This window comes from Hyperolius riggenbachi, chromosome 1 (assembly GCF_040937935.1).
Source record: "Hyperolius riggenbachi isolate aHypRig1 chromosome 1, aHypRig1.pri, whole genome shotgun sequence".
Taxonomy (NCBI): Eukaryota; Metazoa; Chordata; class Amphibia; order Anura; family Hyperoliidae; genus Hyperolius; species Hyperolius riggenbachi.
This window is the reverse complement of record NC_090646.1, coordinates 229371249-229391830: the sequence shown is the minus strand read 5'-3', so window position 1 is coordinate 229391830 and position 20582 is coordinate 229371249. Positions and strand designations below refer to the sequence as shown.

Sequence of the window (20582 nt, the reverse complement as noted above, 5' to 3'; positions counted from 1 at the left end):
GAACGTTATAGAAAATATTACTTACATTTTAGTTTTCAATATTTTTTATTGAAATTTCAAATTTTTAACAAATATGCCATTGACATATCATGTAAAAAAAAAACAAAAAAAACAGAGATACACTTTATACATAACATTCTTTGTTTAAACAAATAATATAAAATAACCTGTAAATTACTTACATTTTAAAGGTATCATATGGTGATTTTTCAGGTAATGGTGATTTATTTGTAATGAAATATACAAAATATACTAATAGGTGTTCCATATTTGGAGCTTCACCGGCTGTTTGACTTATGAGTTCTTGTATACAGAAATGCTGTACTGTTTTAGTATAAGGCTAGGTCCACACTGGTCCGTTTAGGGTCCGTTTTTCTAAACTTTTTTTTTTCCTCCCCCCGTTTTTCCAGAAATGCATTTCTGTAGCATACATTTCCAGCCCCTGGAAACGTATGCCCAGCCATGGGGGGAGAGGCAGCCACCATGGTGGAGTGGTATAGCAGGCAGGACGGGGGTGGCAGCGGGGAGGGGGGACGTCCCCCCTCCCTCACCTGGGTCCCCCGTCCCCGCTACCCCTCCAGCTACATGCCGTAAAACTTGTTACAATGTATAGTGGGAGTGAGCGGGGAGCTTACCTTCTCTCCACTTCCTCCGCACGCCGCGTCACTGCCTGCAATGCTGCCCTCTATACTTCGGAGGGCAGCATTGCAGGCAATGACCCGGCTAGCAGAGGAAGTAGGAGGAGAAGGTAAGCTCCCCGCTGCTATACATTTTAACAAGTTTTGCGGCATGTAGCTGGAGGGGGTAGTGGGGACGTGGGAGCCAGACGAGGCGGGGCGTCCCCCCTCCCCACTGACTGCTGCCTCCCCCGTCCTGGCTGCTATACCCCTCCAGCATGGTGACCCCCTCTCCCCCCACAGGCTGTGACACAGAAACAGATCTGTTTCTGTGCACAAATCTGCCTGTGTAGAGAGGGATCCGTTTTTCTATTACCTGCCACTAACCCTGCGTGAAAATGCAGCAGATCTGGACCTTCCGTTCAGGTTTTGAAAACGGGTCCCGCAAACACAGGCAGATCCGTTTTATTTTATGGGTGAAGACAGTTGCTATCTAAAACACAGGTATCCGTGGCTGATTCAGCAAACCGTGATAACTCATATCACGGCTGTGCTAGCATTTTCGCCTGCGTTTTTGCGTGCGCAATCGCGAACTTTCATCTTTTTTGGCCTCCGTTTTTCTACTCTTCTATTCTGTGTTCTTCTTTTTTTTTCATTTCCTCTACTCCTCCTTACTTCCTACTGCCTACAACCTACTGCTAACTAGGCCTGGTCACTGGTCAGTGAGATGCAAATAATTCCAGGTTGATGCAGATTTTTGCAAATGTTGTATGCAAATATATGCAGCTTGAAAATGGACGAATCATTCTTTTGAGGTTAGAATCGATTGGTCCGTTTTCAAGCTGCATGAATTTTAATGCCACATTTGCATAGCCCTGCATGAACTTGGAATTACTTGCCTCCTATTGGCCATCCCCACCACGAACATGAGCAGGAGACGCATGGGGTTTCCTATTGCTCTGTGGAGTGTGCAGTATTGCACAAAAGAGATGTGCATAGAGGTGCACAAACATTTACCATTTTAATCAGTTTTCAAGCACTTTGTGTCAGCTTACACTGAATACTTTGCTATATTATTTGATTTAACAATATTTGCCACTTTATAATTATTAATATTTGATTTGGATACTTGACAGCTCAGTGGAGATTCTTATGCTAAAGCACAAAGGATCCTTCGACTGATAACAGGGGGTGGCCTGACAATCACTGGATCGCATATACTGTGTGGAGACTTCCTTTACAGCGGACATACTGTCATACTGACCCTCACCTACCTGTTCATCAAAGAATGTAAGTTTATGATAAGATTGGAACAATGTTTAAACAGAATTGCTTTTTGCTTGTCTACCTCTCATTAAGTAATGCTGTAGGCTGCCATCTTGCCTTTTAAAAATACTAATTTCCTGGCTGCAGCAACATGAGTAAATTAAAAAAATAGGAGTGAATCACTTATGACTAAGTGGATGGTTTTACATCCAGTAACCCACCTCATACAACAGAAGAATGGACTGCAATGTCATTAACCAAAGTAGGGCAGGGTGGTATGTAGGTATGCTGCCTGAGAGAGTGACCAGAACAAAGTAGACAAATACAATGTAATTATCCCAAAAATGTGATTTTTAAATATTAGAAAATGTTTACACTGTAATTTTAGTGTACATTAGATTGAGGTCTCTACTGATCATCAGGGGCCGCTGTACACATGCTACATTCTTTTTAACGGCCACCTCAGCCGTGTTTCATACTGTATGTGTATGTAGCGTAAAGCTATTTTTTAGGTGGTTCGGGGGTTAAACAAGTATTTTAACTGTATGTTTTGGGGATGTGGAAGAAGAGCCCCCAAGGAAATCCATGTTAACAAAAAGACATTTCAAGTGATCCATCATGTCTGGAGTTGCTAGCTGCAGACTGAAATTTAAATGTCATTTTTAATATATTTTACAAAATAGCTTGTGTACCACTGATACCCGATTTTAGATTTCCTTAGGGACTATAGTAGTAAAAATGTTTCTGTACCGTGTTAGCCAAACAATATATGTAGGTAGAAAAAAAAAACAAAGTCTTGTAAAAGTAATACCTTTTCTTAGGGACTATACAATATTTAAATAGTTTATTTCCACTACTTATGACATCTTCATAGCCTGCCTATTGCTTCCCCTCATTTGTGAAAAAGTTCCTTAGACCATTTCCTAACTCCAATCCTTCAGGTCGGTTTCACATCGGCAACCAGTAATTTCATAGCGGTGCGATCGGATGATAGCACCACTAAAAACAAGCTTGGGAGATACCTGCATTAATGAGCATTAATGTGAATTTTGGCAGCTAAACAAACCATAAGTGAGGCTCTCTACTGTTCACTTCCTGTGGCGGAAATAGGTATTGCAAGCATGTTTTCCGTCCCAGAGCCAGATTACAATGTCGTCCGCGCATGCATACTGCAACGCTCGTGTGAAACAGTTTAAAATATCTGCGGCACCAATGACTTACATGACATCCAGTCAACATGTGTTACCGCAGATGCTGACCCATAATGCTTTGTTGACCCAGAGTCAGATCAGATGCTTCTGACGCATAGCATCACCCTGCGTTAAAAATGGGTAACGCAATGCAAAGAAAACGTTCCAGTGTGAAAGGGACCTCAATCAATTATCTTAATACAGACCGGAACTGAGTTTAGTGGAATAGGATGAATCCTGGGGGTTATCAGCTACAGTATATGCAATTGCACAAAACTGGTTGGGTTTAAAGGGAAGGTTCAGGGAGGGTGGGTAAAAAATAAAAATCAATTTCCACTTACCTGGGGCTTCCTCCAGCCCGTGGCAGGCAGGAGGTGCCCTCGCCGCCGCTCTGCAGGCTCCCGGTGGTCTCCGGTGGCCGACCTGGCCAGGCCGGCTGCCAGGTCGGGCTCTTCTGCGCTCCAAGGCCCGGAACTTCTGCGTCCCACGCCGGCGCTCTGACGTCATCGGACGTCCTCCGGGCTCTACTGCGCAGGCGCAGAACTACTGCGTATGCGCAGTAGAGCCTGGAGGACGTCCGATGACGTCAGAGCGCCGGCATGGGACGCAGAAGTTCCGGGCCTTGGAGCGCAGAAGAGCCCGACCTGGCAGCCGGCCTGGCCAGGTCGGGTCGGCCACCGGAGACCACCGGGAGCCTGCGGAGCGGCGGCGAGGGCACCTCCTGCCTGCCACGGGCTGGAGGAAGCCCCAGGTAAGTGGAAATTGATTTTTATTTTTTACCCACCCTCCCTGAACCTTCCCTTTAAAGCCTCATCTACACGCGTAGATGAGGCGGCGATGTTCCTTATCAATCGAGCCGCTGATGCGGCTCGAATGATAAGTTCCGACAGGTCCGATCTGTGAGCTGCCGATTCCCTGCTCGTTTCCCACTAGGGGACAATGGCAGGGAATCGAGCGGAAGATAAGCGGCGCCAAATACGACGCACACTAATCAAGCCGCCGGATCGCCTCCACATCTCCCCGTGTAGACGGGGCTTAAAAGAAAAAAAGCTGTTGTTAAAGGACCACTCCAGTGAAAAATGTAAGCAGTTAAAACCCGACAGAACCACCAGGTTTTGGACTAGTCCATCTCCTCATGGGGAATTCTCGGGGTTTTCTTCATTTTTAAAAGCATTTCCTGAACAGCAATTGTTAAGTCTAACTGTCATAATAGTGTGCAAGTGAGTAGGGAGGATGGCTGGTATCTTACTATTCTGGCAGTTTAACTGCCGTTCAGTAAATGCTTTTGAAAAAAAAGAAAACAATGAAAATCTCCCATGAGGAGATGGACTAGTCAAAAACTTTTTGGTTCTGTCAGATTTTAACTACTTATTTGTTTCGCTGGAATGGTCCTTTTAAGTGGTGCCAAGAGTTGCACCATTAGTCTAGTTCTTGAATTAGCGGTTATGAAGTTGAAGCCATGTGCACACAGTTGCAGAACAATCCAGGTTGTCCTGGGTATTAATCTCCACCCAGAACATCCATAAGTCATTCCTGCGCACTGTGCTGATTTAGATACCGGCAATACTTTCGTACTGTCACATTTGGCTATCGATTAAAAAATCAAGTGAGGTAAACATGGTGTGTGATAGAGTTTGGCTTAAATACAAAAACATCCATCTACAGTTAAATATGTAGAAACCATTCATCATAAATACATCATAAATACCCTTGCTTCTCAACATACAATTGCGTTGTCAAATTTCTGACTGTAATGTCTTTTCATAAACGAGTGCTAACGATAATGACATTGAAAAAAATCTCTGAGCAATGATTGTATCTGATTTCCTCCAAAATGTTACGTCTAAAAACCAGAACACCATTTACTCTGCATCCTGGACCATTAGAAGAATATTACTGTTCAGGCCAAGTCACTTATCTCTGTTGTAAGGCTGAGAAAGCCAGTGATGTAATGATTTCTTTTTATAGACACATTTACTGCAGTACAGAGAGATGTGCCTCTGTTGTAATAATTGTCACTAAGCTGGTGAAAGATGGCAAGAACCCTTTTCATTTATTTAGCCTCAGTTCCACTGTATAACACCCAGCTACAAGACTGTCTGAAATACATTCTTACCCCTTGCAAACACTAGCCTGCTCTTACCATTCTCTGCTCTTCCTTTTACTTACTACACAAATAGAACAGGCTGACTCCATGTAACAAGTAAACAGATTACCCCCACTCTACCCCCCTTCCACATGTTTATGAAATGGAGATGCAAGAACATGTGGATGCCTGAGACAGCAGATAGTAGAATATCATTCATTCTACTGTTAGGGCTGGTTCACATTTGGGTGAATGTCAGTGCTTTGCTGATCGCAAGCACTGTTGCTAATGTATCCCTATGGGATCATTCCTCACTGCAGCGTTTGGGAATTGCATAAATCGCAAACGTGCTGCATGCTGTTTGGGGGCGATTGCGATGTGATTCTCGTTCCATTGAATGGGAATCACAATGCAAATCATGTCAGAACTGCGATTCGTAATTTGCGTTCTGAGTGTGAACTAGCCATAAGGCTTTATGTAATTTATGATAGTAAAATATTGGTAATTTTTACCAATATTTTATTGTCACCTGTCCCCATTCTCTCTTGAACCCTCCCTCTATAGATGCCTAACCATAACAGACCCCCACAACCAATTCCTAATCCTAACCGATCCCAAACCGATGCCTAACCCTACCCGTACCACACGCTGAAGCCCTGGGGATATCCGTGCCCCTATCTATCCCTAACCTAACTGCAGCTACAAATAGCAGGTGTCAAGAACGTTTGGGTGCCCATGTTAATAGCCTTAATGAATATAACTGGAAATTTGGGCACCAGAGGTCTGGGGCCCGCAATTTTTCCAGGTGCCTCTGGCGCCCAAATTATAGCCACCAAATAATGGGTGCTACCCCCGGCACCTAAATTACCTGCTCCCCCTTCCACACCCCTTTGCTTAGATTTCCTCTCTTCCCTAAAAACTCAGATGGAAGGATCTTGGCACAGGAGAAATATGTGTTGAGTAGTTTCATTCTTCCACATCTCCAGAGATCACCACGCATCCCCATCATAAATAATCCAGCAATATTGACTAGATATTCTTTTTTCTAATTGTCTGTTATGACGTGTTTTAGAACTGTAGCCCCAGACTCTTAGTGGGGATTGCTGGAAGATAAGGCCCATGCACACAACATGCAATAGTGGTTTCCCGAAATAATCGTTTTAAACTGTTTAGGATGAATTTCCCTGTATAAACATTCTGTGATGGAAAATAACAGTGGTGATGAGGCATTGTTTTCCAGCATGCATGGTCACCAACAAGCTGTCAGTGGATGTCAGGGGGCACCTGTGCACAACTGGAAAAGGCACCTAAATTATCTTGAATGAATGTTTTGAGTGACTTACGTGGCAAGTGTGTACAGGCCTTTAGTCTCACACAGGTCATTGTAGTGAGCACCTATTTTTTTTATTTTTTATTCAGGGCTAATTTCTAAGCACAGATCTAAAAATACCTTCTAATAGCTTAGTAATCAAATTGGTCACGTTATTAAATTAAATAAATCGAGGCTTCTGCAGGTAAAAATAATCTTGCCATTTTGATCATATGAAAGCGAGAATGAGCTTCAAATTCTGTGAGTTGAGCTGCTGCCTGCATTGCATTCAGACTGCAAAGTGGAGTCCAGAGTCTGAATCTCCCTGAGAAGTCTGCAGCCTATAACCATGTCAGTCAGTGGTCCAAGAAGTGGTCAGTGTCTGTGGTACAGGAAGTGGTTTGTGTCGTGGTCAGGGTCTGGGATCCTGAGCAGGTACTTTAGGCAGGGGTCACACTTGTCGGCTTTCGTGCGCATTTTCTGCACAGAAAAACTGTTTTCAACTGAGAACTCATGTTAATCAATGAGCTAGGTCACACTTGAATGTAGATTTCGCACGCAGAAAAAAAACTGACATCTTGCGCAATTTGTCAGTTTTCTCTATAAATTACATTAGCTGTTGTAAGGTAGAGGTCACATTTTGTCTTTCAGTTTTCTGAAAAGTGTAGAAACTGAAAGACAAGTGTGACCCCTGCCTTAAAGTGAACTTCTATGCAGGAAAAACAAGTGCCCTGTACAGTACTAGGAAGACAGTTGTAACTGGACTGAAATTTTGAAGGAAAACTGGTGCTATGGATGCTGCATGCAATGACAATTACACAACTGCTAATTAAAGCATCCAAGCAGTTCTGACTATGATTTGATATGATAATGTATATATAATCTCAGTTTATCGGTGATCTTTGTTTCACATAGAATACTACTTGCCAAAGTTTGTTAGATATGATGTTTTTAGCCTGTTCTCTCTTGCAGATTCCCCCCGCCACTTTTGGTGGTATCACTTATTTTGCTGGCTGCTGAGCGCTGCTGGAGTGATTTGCATTTTAGTGGCTCATGAACACTACACCGTAGATGTCATTGTGGCCTACTTCATCACCACTAGACTCTTCTGGTGGTATCATGCCATGGCTAATGAAAAGGTAGGTCAAATATCTATTTTGCTTTTTGCTAATGGTTCATTGCTGGGTCTTTCACCAGCTAGCATAAAATAGAATGCAGACCAACCAGAGAAATGTTTCTGTGACCCAATGTGGGCCTGTTAATGTGTTTGTCATCTTACCAATCTGGGCTAAGAAAGGTTGTCCACTGAGACGCTCAAAAAGTATACTGGTTTGATTTTTAACCGTGTAAATGGCTTGCCCTCTTGCATAGTTTTTATCAGTCTTTTACAAGATTTTATTGGTTAACTGAGAATTTCTATATCCCTCAAAAAAGCCCACTTCTAATGCTGGGAATACATGGTGAGTGTTTTTGGCAGATAGATGGTTCGATAATTTTCGACAGGTCCAATCTGATTTTGATTGTTTTTCTGATCATAGAAGTGAATGGAAATTGATCAGAAAAATGATTGGATAGTAAATCACCAGAATAAATTAATTGTATTTTCCCAGCATAAGTGTAGATATACACTGAGTGGGTGGCAGCTAAGAAGGTCCTGATTTAAAGGAGAACTAGTGCAAAAATGTGTACAATTTAATATAACATACATTTAAAATATACATTTGTCCCACAGTAAAATGCACTATAACATACTTTTTTTTCCTGTGCTGTTGTCACATACAGTAGGTATAAAAAAAAGGACATATCTTACAGGTTTTGGACAAGTCCACCTCCTGATGGGGTATTCTCAGAGTTTCCTTTATTTTTCAGAAGCAGTGGCTGATTGGTGGTTGCTCAGTCTATTTGCCTAAATAGTGTGTGGCATCTTTTTATAGGTTCTTTCTAGAAAGTGCTTTTGTAAAAAATAAAGTCAATACTGAGAATACCCCTTGGGGACAAGGACTAGTTTAAAACCAGTCAGATTTTTCACATTTTCACCACCTAAATGTGACAGCAGCGTAGGCACAAAGTAATTTATAGTGTATTTTACTCTGGAAGAAATGTAGGTCTAAGATGTACATGTTTACATGTATTTTCATTTTTTTTGTGATTTCTTTTGTGGTTCTTTATAGCATCTTTAATGTATACATTTATTTTTCATCTTTTACTTTTTAAAAATGCAGGTGGCATGCCCACACCCCTCTTTATATAGCTTGCAGGGTGAACCAGGAGACCTTAGTTCCAAGACACGTTATGGCCTCTTTCACACTTGTCACGCAGAGCATCTCTCTTTTGTTTTTCATACTGCCTTGGGTACACTTTAAAGCAGCAAGGACAGCCATACTATGCCAGAAAAAAAACACATATATAATAGATAACTCCTTGTTCTACTTACATAACAGATGTATTCTGTCCACATTTTGATTTCAGTGCATTTTATATAGTAAATAAAGAGAATTCTGTTCCTAGCATTTGCCATCTTGCTTCCCTCTGACTGAAGCCAATCCTGATGTAATTTCCTCCCTTACTTTTTTGCCGTATTTCAGCAGCACTAAACTGCCTTCAGCCAATTAGTGAGGAGCAGGAATGTGGGAGGGGTGATGACAAGTTTCCCTTTCTCGGCAGCAATGTACCACATTGACTGTGAGATAAGATTTATTACAGCAAAAACATTTCTGAATAGATTGGAGTGCTTGCAATGCAGGGTAAGGTTCCAGGCTGCATAATGAACACAGTGCAGTAGGTGAATGGAATTTGTGGCTGACAATCCCTCTTTAAGGAATAGACCAGTGTTGTAGGACTGGTGGGGAGAGAACCACATTGGTAGCAGGACTAACAAGGTCAGAATACTTTACTGCAACACTTTGTTGTGAACACTGGACAATTCACATGACCAGCGGCTCCTCAGTGGAGCTCACATTAATATTATTATTATTATTATTATTATTATTGGTTTATAAAGCGCCCACATATTCCTAGGCACTGTACAAGAGTAAGACTCAAATATGGGGTACAAAATAATACAGACAATGGTATACACCAATATACAAAAAAGAGAATTGGTACAAAATACAGAATTGGTAATTACAGTGACAAAATAACACGATGAATAAAATGTATAACAAATTGCAAGACACAAAATGAAAAACAAATTCCAAGACACAAACGGGTGAAAGAGACCCGCCATTTTAATAACTCTATCACAGTCTAGGTTCAATTTTGGGGGAAAGACAAGTAAAGAAATAGGACATTACTGCTTCCCATGTGGCCAGGCTGAATTCTGATTTATATTTTGTTGGAAATATGTTTTAACTATCCTCTGAAATTTTGATCTAGATAGATAGATGGACAGACCCTCAGTCTTCTTATGCATAATTAACTTGTGAGTTGAGTCTTGTGCATAGACAAAAAGCAAAGCAGAGAGGAAAATGGCATCCTAAAGCAGTGGAGAGATGTCAGGGCACACTTAGATGACATTTAACTTTGAAGTTAATGTCCCTGTAGCAATGTATGAAACAGTGTATTACTATCCTTGTGAGTGAACTGTGAAGTGGCCAAAGGCTGAGAAGCACTGAATATCCACTCTGCAGAGCAGCCCACTAACCTGAGATGACAGTGTCCCACTGCTGTGCTGTCTGTTTTCTAAACTTGAGCAGTGATCTTATGTCTGTAGTTTCCCTTGCAAGCAACTATGAGCAGCAGGGAGACAAAACCCAGGCACTTTAGAAAAGCTTGTGATTGTTTTCACCTCCCTCTGGTGTCTTGTGCCAGCAGTATCATCCTGAGCAATCCTATTTGTGTAGGTGCCAGCAGACACATTGCCTGCCCTCTCTTTTCTCCTCTGCTGCAGTTAGACAGAATGAATTAGAGAACACTTTGGCAAATTTTCACTTGATTTTCTATTGTGTTCCAATATGTATGTAAATATTAGCCCATACTATCAGTTTGCAGCCATATAACAGGTGTTAAAGTGAACCTCCGGACTAAAAATCGACTCAGCAGCACTGAAAAGGCTATACAAGCCTCATTTTTAGCTGCACAGAAGAAAACTGCCCAGGCTTTTTTCCCCTGATGCTGTGCAAAGCATGATGGGATTTCTGATTTTGTTGTTCTCGTTCTGCTGTTTTGGTGCATTTTTTTTTTTTACATTTTGAATTTGACATTTGAAGCCTAGTGTGTGCAGCTGGGAGGGGTTATCAGGACACAGGACAGTTGGAACTGTGTCTCCTGCTCCTTATCACCTCCTTTCAACCAAAAAGATGGCTGCCCCCATGACAAAGATGGCAGCCCCCATGAATCACAAACATTTGCCTGTTCTTTTAAAACAGGGTGGGTAAGAGATTATATTACCTATCTATTCTAATTAATATAACTAATGTAACTTGATGACAGTATGTTTGTTTAGGCTGAAGTTCCCCTTTAAAGGGACTCCGAGCTCTACTTAAAAAGTAAAATAGTACTCACCGGGGGCTTTCTTTAGTCCAGCGCTGGTCGGGAGGTCCCACGACGGCGTCCTGGCTCCTCTCCTAGGCCCCGCTCCGGAATGGCTGACCGGTCGCAGCCCGGGCGACACTCTGCTGAGTGTCGGGCTCCTTCTTCCGCGTATGACGCGGCTGACGTCACACGCCGGCCGCCTCGCGTCATCACAGAAGCCGGCGTGGCAGTACGGCGCATGCGCGCTTTAATCGCGCATGCGCCGTACTGCCACGCCGGCCGCCGTGATGACGCGAGGCGGCCGGCGTGTGACGTCAGCCGCGTCATACGCGGTAGGAACAGCCCGACACTCAGCAGAGTGTCGCCCGGGCTGCGGCCGGTCAGCCATTCCGGAGCAGGGCCTAGGAGAGGAGCCAGGACGCCGTTGTGGGACCTCCCGACCAGCGCTGGACTGAAGAAAGCCCCCGGTGAGTACTATTTTACTTTTTAAGTAGAGCTCGGAGTCCCTTTAAAGAGGAAGATAGTAGTGGGGAGAAAAAAATAAAACAAGTACACGCCATGTAATTTGTTCATGTTGTTTGATCCAATGTGAGCCTGCAGGCCATCATCTTTACTGCTGAAAGACATTAAAAAAACAGCACAAACTGCCTTATCTATAAACACACCCACTAACAATGTGATAGGTTAAAAGGTGTAAGGGAGATACTGCTTGCTTGGCAATTGGCAACATCCTTTATCTCCCACAATGCAATGAAGCTCACAGAGAGGAAACTGTCAGGGCTATGGCCCTGACATCACACTGTGGGATGGGTTTCACTACAACACTACAATATAGGCCACACAGACACCCCCGCCCCTTCCCTCCCATGCACTATTGGAGAAACGGTAGAGATTTCTCATCGGAAGGGGGTATCGGCTACTTATTGGGATGAAGTTCAATCCTGGCTCATAAGATCAGCGATGTATCAGTTATAATTATAAGCCTTCATTCTATGGCCATATGAAGTGCTCTAAAGATGTTTAGACTTAGATTTGCTAAGAAAGGACGTTTCCTGAACATTAGGCATGTGGTTTATTAAACCATAGTTACCATATGTTTAAGTTCTTCTAAACTGCCAGGGAATAAAGAATGTATATTCTTTTCATGTAAGTATATATTACTAGATGTTCATGTTTCTATCTCTTGTTTCAGGCACTGAAGACTTCATCCCAGACTAATTTCCTTTGCCGAGCGTGGTGGTTTCCTGTGTTTTCTTTCTTTGAGAAGAACGTCCAGTCATCTCTTCCATGCTCCTTCTCCTGGCCCATCTCTTGGCCTCCCAGCTGCTTTAAATCTTCATGTAAAACTTATGCAAGGGTTCAGAAGACAGGCGAGGACAATGAGAAATGTACCTGAGTCTCCTCATTAGGGTTACCATGGACTCTTCATAGCTGACTTTCTCTCTAACCAAAGGAATCTTATTTTTTATAGAGAAGATACACCTGTAAATAAGGAAATGGACCAATTTTTGTTGCTGTTGGAAAAAAATCTTTTGTAAACAGGATACATCGGTATCCCTGAACATCATACTTGCCACATATTTTGTTTCTTTAATACCTACGATGGTGTTTGTTGGATCTAAGATGATTGACTGAAAGCAATTCCCTCGCCAGAATGGCATCCCATGTAGTCATTTGTCAATTTATAATCTAGCTTGAGCCATATAAGTGACCAGGTTTTGAATCCTGTCTGGAGCCAATTTACCTACTCAGTAAAGAGTCTTTGGGCAAGACTCCCTCACACTCCAGAGTGGCCTATTTAGTGTGCCCTTAGTGGTTGCAGCTCTCAAGCGCTTTGAGTTCAACATGAGAAAAGTGCTATATAAATGTAAGAATTATTATTATTCCACTGTTCTATTGGTTCATGGTGCTGAGGTCTCTGCAGGATACCAGTAATTAAAGATTTTGCTTATATCTCTAAATAGTCACAGCTAGATTTTCCTAGCCTAAAGTCCCTTATCCTAACACTATCTGTGACACTATCTGTGACCACCAACATCTCTCCCTCTCACACCTAACCCCCCCCCACACACACACACACACAAACACACACAAACACACACAAACACATGCATTGCAAACCTTTACCTCGCAGTAACCTTTAATACCCCCTCACACCTAACGCCCCTTCCCCCCACACACACACACACAAACACATGCATTGCAAACCTTTACCTCGCAGTAACCTTTAATACCCCCTCACACCTAACCCCCCCTCCACACACACACACACCTTGTGCACACACACACACACACAAACACACATGCCTTGCAAACCTTTACGTCGCAGTAACTGTTACCACCCCCTAACATGTAACACACACTCCTCCCCCACATGCACACACACAAACAGGCCTTGCAAAACTTTACCCCGCAGAAGCGGTTACCACCCCCTCACACCTAAATTGCCCACATATACACACCCAACACACACATGCCTTGCAAACCTTTACCTCAGAGTAGCTGCTACTACCCCCTCCATCTTGACAACCTTTTTCCTGATCTTTGCATTTAGCTTTAACTCGTTTTACTTTACCCAGACAATAACCATATCCTCAAAGCTAAATGCTTTCCCTCACCTGTGATGTCATTTTGCTAAAACTAATTTTGTTGATAAGTCCTGCCTTACACTAAATGGGAACCCTGTACTGACTCTATCCTGACCTGTAACTCTAGCCTGAACCTGACATAAACCCACCATATTCTTTAAACTCCAAATATACATAGTTGGCATTAAAATGGGTAGTTACAGTTCCACGAGATCATATGGCACTGCCCTCATTAAGTAAGATTATCATTGGCCAAGCTAGAAGAGATTGTGAATGGACTTAACTTTATAGAAAGATCTTTCAGGTTACAAAACTACAATTTCTTGGGCTTTTAGACTATCAACTTAAGAAAACACACACAAAAAGGTTTACTGTGACTGTAGCTGTTAACTTTGTTCACAGGGTGCATTTAAAGAGGAGCTGAAGATTGCTATAAAAAAACCCATTTCACTTACCTGGGGCTTACCCAAGCCCCCAGCAGCTCTCCTGTCCCGTGCCGGTCCTGCAAGATCCTCCGTTCTTCCAGGTGCAGTTTCGTTACTGCCAACTTGTAAATCGACGGCAACTGCACCTGCGCACCTCAGCCCACACGTATCCTTCGAGTTACTGTCCACTGTAGGACGCAAAGAAAGATACGCGTGGCCTGGGGTGTGCAGGCGCTGTTGCCGTTGACTTACAAGTTGACGGTAATTAAACTGTCTGCGGGAGAACAGAGCATCGTGCAGGACTGGCGCGGGACAGGACGGCTGCTGGGGGCTTGGGGAGGCCCCAGGCAAGTGAAACTGTTTGTTTTTATAGCAATATTTTATAGTTTAGCTTAATGAGCTCAACTCAGTAAGCATAAGAGAGCCAATGTGTAAAAGTTTGAAAATAAAGTATTGCAGTGGAGACGTGAGACAAAGTTGCAGTATAGTTTCTGAATTGTGTCAGTGATATATTATCCTGCACACCCTACAGTCACGTAGATATTTATGTTACCTGTCTGTGTTTCCTGTATGATGTCTTTGTACTCATACACAGGAGCGATCACTGCTATGCAGAACAGAAAGCTGCACCTGTAACTCTCTGGATCTTATTTACTAAGGCTAGTTCATGATAAGATTAATGTAGTACATAAGTGGCCCTGCATCCCTGGAAAAAGTGCCTGCTGTTAAGTTTGCCTTCCTATATAAGGCAATGGAATGAAAAAAAAAAACGATCGGAAGTCAGATTGGACCTGTCGGAAATAATCAATTTGACCTGTTGATCTGACGGGAAATTGCCTGGTGTGTGCCAGGCATTACACCCTGGTGCTTATTCGAGGATAACTGTCCAAAAGTATGAAACCCGTCGGTATCTCTTGTCTTCATGTAAATGTTACTTTAAGGTGCCCATCAATGATACAATCTTGATTGTACAATCTTACCAAATGTATGTAGTAGAATGGTAAACAGGGTGAATGTACTTTGAATTGATAGTTTGTGATCGTACATACTGTATATGTACGCAGCCGGTGAGTTGAGCACAGGGAGAGACAAATGACGGCTCGTCCTGCTGCTGCTCAAATTCCCAGTGGTGTAAAATACTATCCTCCCCTCCAAGTTGTAGCAACTCAGAGGGAGAAAAACTTCGGGGTCCAGTGATCGCCAGAGCCTCAAATTACCCGTGTGTTGGGTGCGCACTGTAGCACTAGTGCTATAGCGGCGCCCAAGTCAAGCACTACAGGACCAGCACAGAATGTACCTGCTTCGAATTTATGGATCCCTCATATTACATAAAAGTGGTGTGATGATACAATCAAGATTGTATTATAAGAGGACATCTTTGGTAAAGCATTGTGGTGTTACACTGTAAGCGCAGATCTTGGGCTTGATTCATTAAGCTGCACTGCTAAAGCAGTGAAGGAGCGGCCGCTAATGCATGCCTTAGATAGCAGTGCTAGCTGCTATGTAGGGAGTGTGCCTTCCTTAGGAGTGTGCCTTCCTTAGGAGCATGCCTTCCTTATGCCTTCCTTAGGAGCATGCCTTCCTTAGGAGCATACCTTCCTTAGATAGCAGCGTGCCTTACTTAGATAGGAGCATGCCTTCCCATACATAGTAACTTCTATGGAAGGTACACTTCTATCTAAGGAAGGCATGCTCCTAAGGAAGGCATGCTCCTTACATAGCAGTGAGCGCTACTAGGTAAGGCATGCATTAGCGGCCGGTCCTTCACATCAAGGTGCGCTGATTCAGCAGTGCAGCTTAATGAATCAAGCCCCTAGTGTTTTATTAATCCATTGATGTCTGCCTCATCTTAGTTATATCAATTATAGCATGGGTTGCTGAAAGATCAGTGAATGATATTTTTAGTCCAATCTCCTGTCACATATTAGCATACATACTTTAATAAATTCAAAGTAGGATTGCAGGTTCACTTATGTCCTTCAACACTACCAAAGGTAAGGAGATCAGGACCTTAGTGTTGTAGCGTTCAGCCATATTACTAAAATGTTATGTAAGTTCAAACCATTCAGGCCTGATAGTATTTGACAATAAGCTGAAAATGTTTACAGCTTAACTGTTTCTGTTTGGTACTATCAAACATGCATTACTATCTACCACTGTACGTAGTATTTAAGTCAGTGGATTGACAGAGAAGATGGGAGAGCTAATGCTTATCTCGCTAAACTTATTTCAGCTGTAAATGCTTTTTTGCCATTTTGTGGTCAGAATGAAAAGTGCAATAAGACTTAAAAGTCTGCTGTCATATAAAGAGGGATTCGGAATTCTTCTTGTTATACAAGAGGTCTGGGGAGTGGCTGTTGATGTAGTTGTTTAATGTCATTTTGTTTGGCATTTTGTCAGTTTTGGTTAGTATGATGCACAGTGTAATATTACTAGAAGTTAATGTTTTTACTATAAAACGTCAGAGCATGGTAGACCCTTGTGTACCATTGGCTCAGGGAATCTAGCAGCAAATACATCCAGTGTTAAAAGCACCAATTTTTTCTCGTTTTTTTGGTCATGAAAACAGCTGATTGTCGCCCTCTGCTGGTCATAACAGATTTGCTAGTGGTGGTGGGATTTAACCTTCCAGGTAAAGGTGGATGACTATTGTATTCTTTAAAGGAATGCCTAGCCTAGGTAAAAAGCCTCAGGGAAAAATAGACCAACCAAAGGTTTCGGCATCTGAGCAATCACTGATCGCGGTGGCGGTTTTCTTTTGAGCTGGTAATTTGGTCCAGTACATTCCCCGACCAGAGGAATTCAGGGAACTTTGAACCAGATCTAGTTGGCCACACATGCGCAGTAGTTCAATGTCACCACTCTCTCCAAACTCCTGTCATATTGCAATCGCAAGAATGCCTGGAGCTCAGAGTGAGTGGTGGCATTGAACTACTACCCAGGTGCGGCCAACTTGATCCTTTTAAAAGGTCTTCGACTTCTTCAGGTTAGGGCATACACTGGGCCGAATTACCAGCTGACAGAACTAGAAGAAAGCCACTTCTCCGGTAAGTGATTGCTCAGGTGCCAGGACCTATGGATAGCCTCTGTTTCCCTGATGCTTTTCACCTCGGTATTCCTTTTACCATAGATGGGAGAACGGATCAGCTCAGATGTCTCACTATTTGATTATATTGTATTGTTACAATTTCTGTTCTATTTTACTTGAATTGTAACAGCTTAAAAAGCAAATATTGACCAGTTCTGATTTATATGTTGTTGCCAAGGTTTATGCAATTACCTTAAAGTAAACCTTTTAAGGAAATTGCAGTAAGCACAAAGAAGTGTTTGCATACATATTAAGTGTGCTCTGTATATAGTACTTCAGAAACCTCAAAGTCCTGTGAATTCCATATACTAATAGCAGTCATTATCTACAGTTTCCCGCTCTAGCTCATCACTATTACTGTCCATATAATGGAAGTGTAAGCCTCTCTAACCAGTAGAGAATCTTCCTATCAGTGTAGATGGGCAGAGCAACAGCTTTTCAAGAAGTTCAGTATTAGTCTATAGAGTTACCTGGGTTTTGGTACAACCAGGTACCAGAAGCAACTAAAATACTTAAAGCACTTCTTCTTTGAGCTGATAAAGCTGTCTACGGTTGTAGTTTATTTTCTAACTACTTTAAAGTAAAACTGGAGCTATACTTGAGATCCCTCCTTCCACCAACCAGCAGAGGTCACCATAGAAAGCACCCCCAGCTTCTCATTGACTGGGAGCTATAATCTCACATTTCAACTGCAGCGCCTCTACAGGTGAAAAACTAGAATGACAGCCCACCATTTTATGTATGGTGGCACTTGTGGCTGGATCTAGTATGCCCAGAAAATGTGATGAAGAGATTGTTTTTGCATATGACTGTTTTATGAATTAGACACCTTAGGCTTCACTTTTACTTTAAAGAGGAGCAAACTTTAATTTCCAGAAAGGATAAACATTTCTTCAGCAATAAATAAGAAGTAATTCCATGTTGTCAGATATCCTTCATAGCTTGAAATACTTTACATATTTATGTTGATGATGACCTTTATATTATACATTACGTTGTTTTGCACCTACAAGACAATTCATCTGTTAGGAAATGTTTTGCTTGTTTCTGTCCTTTTTTTAATCATAATGTAGAACTTTGGGGGCCAGAAGCTAATATAGGAGTTTTACATTTTTTTTCTGTTTGTCTTGATACCAAAAGTGGCTTAAAGGAACACTTTTAAAGATAAAGAAAACAAGTAAAGTCAATATCTTATTTTTGTAAGCTATCTAAAGCTTTTTTTATTCTCTATGATTGTACATGCAATCACATATTTTGATAATAATTGTCAATGAAAAATAAACTAAAATGGTGCTCTTGAGTATTTGTTGTGGTATGGTCTTTATGTGAGATCTCTTTTACAAATACAATAATTCCTGTGAAACAAGGTAACTGTAAGGTAAGTCATGGTCTTTATAGGATGGTCTTTGTAGAATGTGAGGAGACTCCACAGTGTGAGAGAGTGAGAACTGATTATTCTCTGGCCCAATAATTAAGTAGAATGTATGGCGCTAAATCAAATGACGTTTAATAATATAATCTATACAAAACAAATAATGTAATCATACATCAAGAAAGTCCCTTATCAGTAGTCTAAACTCACCCTAATATTCTGGGCCTTGAAGATACGAGAAGTCCCTTGGATTACCACATATCAGGAATTCCGTAACTGGTACCGAAATGTTCCTGTAACATTCTTGACCTTGTCGTGATGTAAGATACAGTACTTTACTCACTTTGAAGTAATCATAAAACATATAATAATTTATTACCATATGAAGTTCTCTTTCATGAAAAGTCCAAGAAAGAGAAGGGAGTACCTAGTCGCTAACATCAGGCTGCTCATTCATCTGGAACTTTCAGGAGATTTAAAAAGACAACAAAAGATGTTCATTAAAGGGACTCTGAGCAGTGACTGTAACAAAAAGATTTCACTTACCTGGGGCTTCCTCCAGCCCACCTTAGGCTGCAAGGTCCCCCTGCGTCCTCCTGGCTCCTCTCCGTCTGCCTCCGCTGGCTCCCGTTACCGGTGACACCCGTGTCGGGCCAGCTCTTCCTTGATTCTCACGCATGGTGTCATAACGGCGGCCGGCGTGACAGGTCTGCGCATGCGCGGTGTTCTAACGCTAAACCGCACATGCGCAGACCTGTCATGTCGGCCGCCGTGATGACGCAAAGCGTCCGGCGTGATGACACCATGCGTGAGGATCCAGGAAGAGCAGGCCCGACACCCGGCCCGGAAACGGCAGAGGCAGACGGAGAGGAGCCAGGAGAACGCCAGGGGACCTCACAGCCTACAGTCAGGCCTGTTTCCAGGGCCGTGCGGCCCGTGCGGGCGCCCTGGGCGCCGAAGGACTGTGGGCGCAGTAACGGAGGGGGGAGCCCTCCCTCCCTCTCCTCTCCGGGTGCCCTCCGTGCTCGCCCCTCCGAGTCTGACTGCACAGGAAGCGCTGTGTACAGAGCGCATTAGCGCAACTCACCTCCCTCCCTGTTTCCAATCGCTGCCGGTCTCCTCTTCTCTTCATAGCCGCTCATACACACGCTGCTTCCTGTTTACCTGGAAGCAGCGTGTCAGCGGCTATGAGGAGAAGACAGAAGAGGAGACCTGTGGCGATTGGAACCAGGGAGGGAGGTGAGTTGCGCTAATGCGCTCTGTACACAGCGCTTCCTGTGCAGTCAGACTCGGAGGGGGGAGCACGGAGGGCGCCCGGAAAGGAAGGGAGGGAGAGGTCGGGCTACCCTCCCCGCGGCTGCGGCTCCCCCTTCCATTATGGGGGAACAGCTTCCTATCTAACCTATACTGGGGGGCACCTACCTAATCTAACCTATACTGGGGGGCACCTACCTAATCTAACCACACTGGGAGGGCACCTACCTAATCTAACCACACTGGGAGGGCACCTACCTAATCTAACCTATACTGGGGGGCACCTACCTAATCTAACCACACTGGGGGGACACCTACCTAATCTAACCTATACTGGGGGCACCTACCTAATCTAACCTCTACTGGGGGGCACCTACCTAATCTAACCACACTGGGAGGGCACCTACCTAATCTAACCTATACTGGGGGGCACCTACCTAATCTAACCTATACTGGGGGGCACCTACCTAATTTAACCTATATTGGGGGGCACCTACCTAATCTAACCACACTGGGGGGCACCTACCTAATCTAACCTATACTGGAGGGCCCCTACCTATCTAACCTGTATTGGGGGCACCTACCTACCTAGCTTATACTGGTGGCAACTATACTGGCTACCTATATTGGAGGCACCTACCTAACTAACCCACACTGGGGGCACCTACCTATCTAACCTAGGATGGGGGGAACTATTCTGACTTCCTATATTAGGGGCACCTGCCTATCTAACCCAGTGGTGCTCAACCACTACTGGTCCGAGCACCGAACTTCAAATCAAGAAAAATCTCGAGGGCCGGAACACATGCATACAAAATTTCGATGTAAAACTTTTAACGTTTTTCTAGTAACAGTTAACATGGTGTTGAAAATGGAAAGAAAACGACAATATAAGAATTGTTGTACTCACCATT

At 43.1% G+C, this 20582-nt stretch overlaps 1 protein-coding gene across 4 annotated transcripts in view; it reads left to right on the top strand.

Moving 5' to 3' along the window:
* SGMS2 (sphingomyelin synthase 2) overlaps positions 1-12508 on the top strand; it is a 75197-nt gene extending 62689 nt beyond the window's left edge. For all 4 annotated transcript variants that reach the window (XM_068270591.1, XM_068270599.1, XM_068270583.1 and 1 more), the window contains exons 4-6: positions 1754-1907; positions 7441-7607; positions 12134-12508. In XM_068270591.1, the coding sequence (XP_068126692.1) occupies positions 1754-1907; positions 7441-7607; positions 12134-12337 (525 nt within the window). In that variant the 3' untranslated portion in view covers positions 12338-12508. The remainder of the gene's footprint in view (positions 1-1753; positions 1908-7440; positions 7608-12133) is intronic.
* The last annotated feature ends 8074 nt before the right edge of the window (positions 12509-20582 follow it).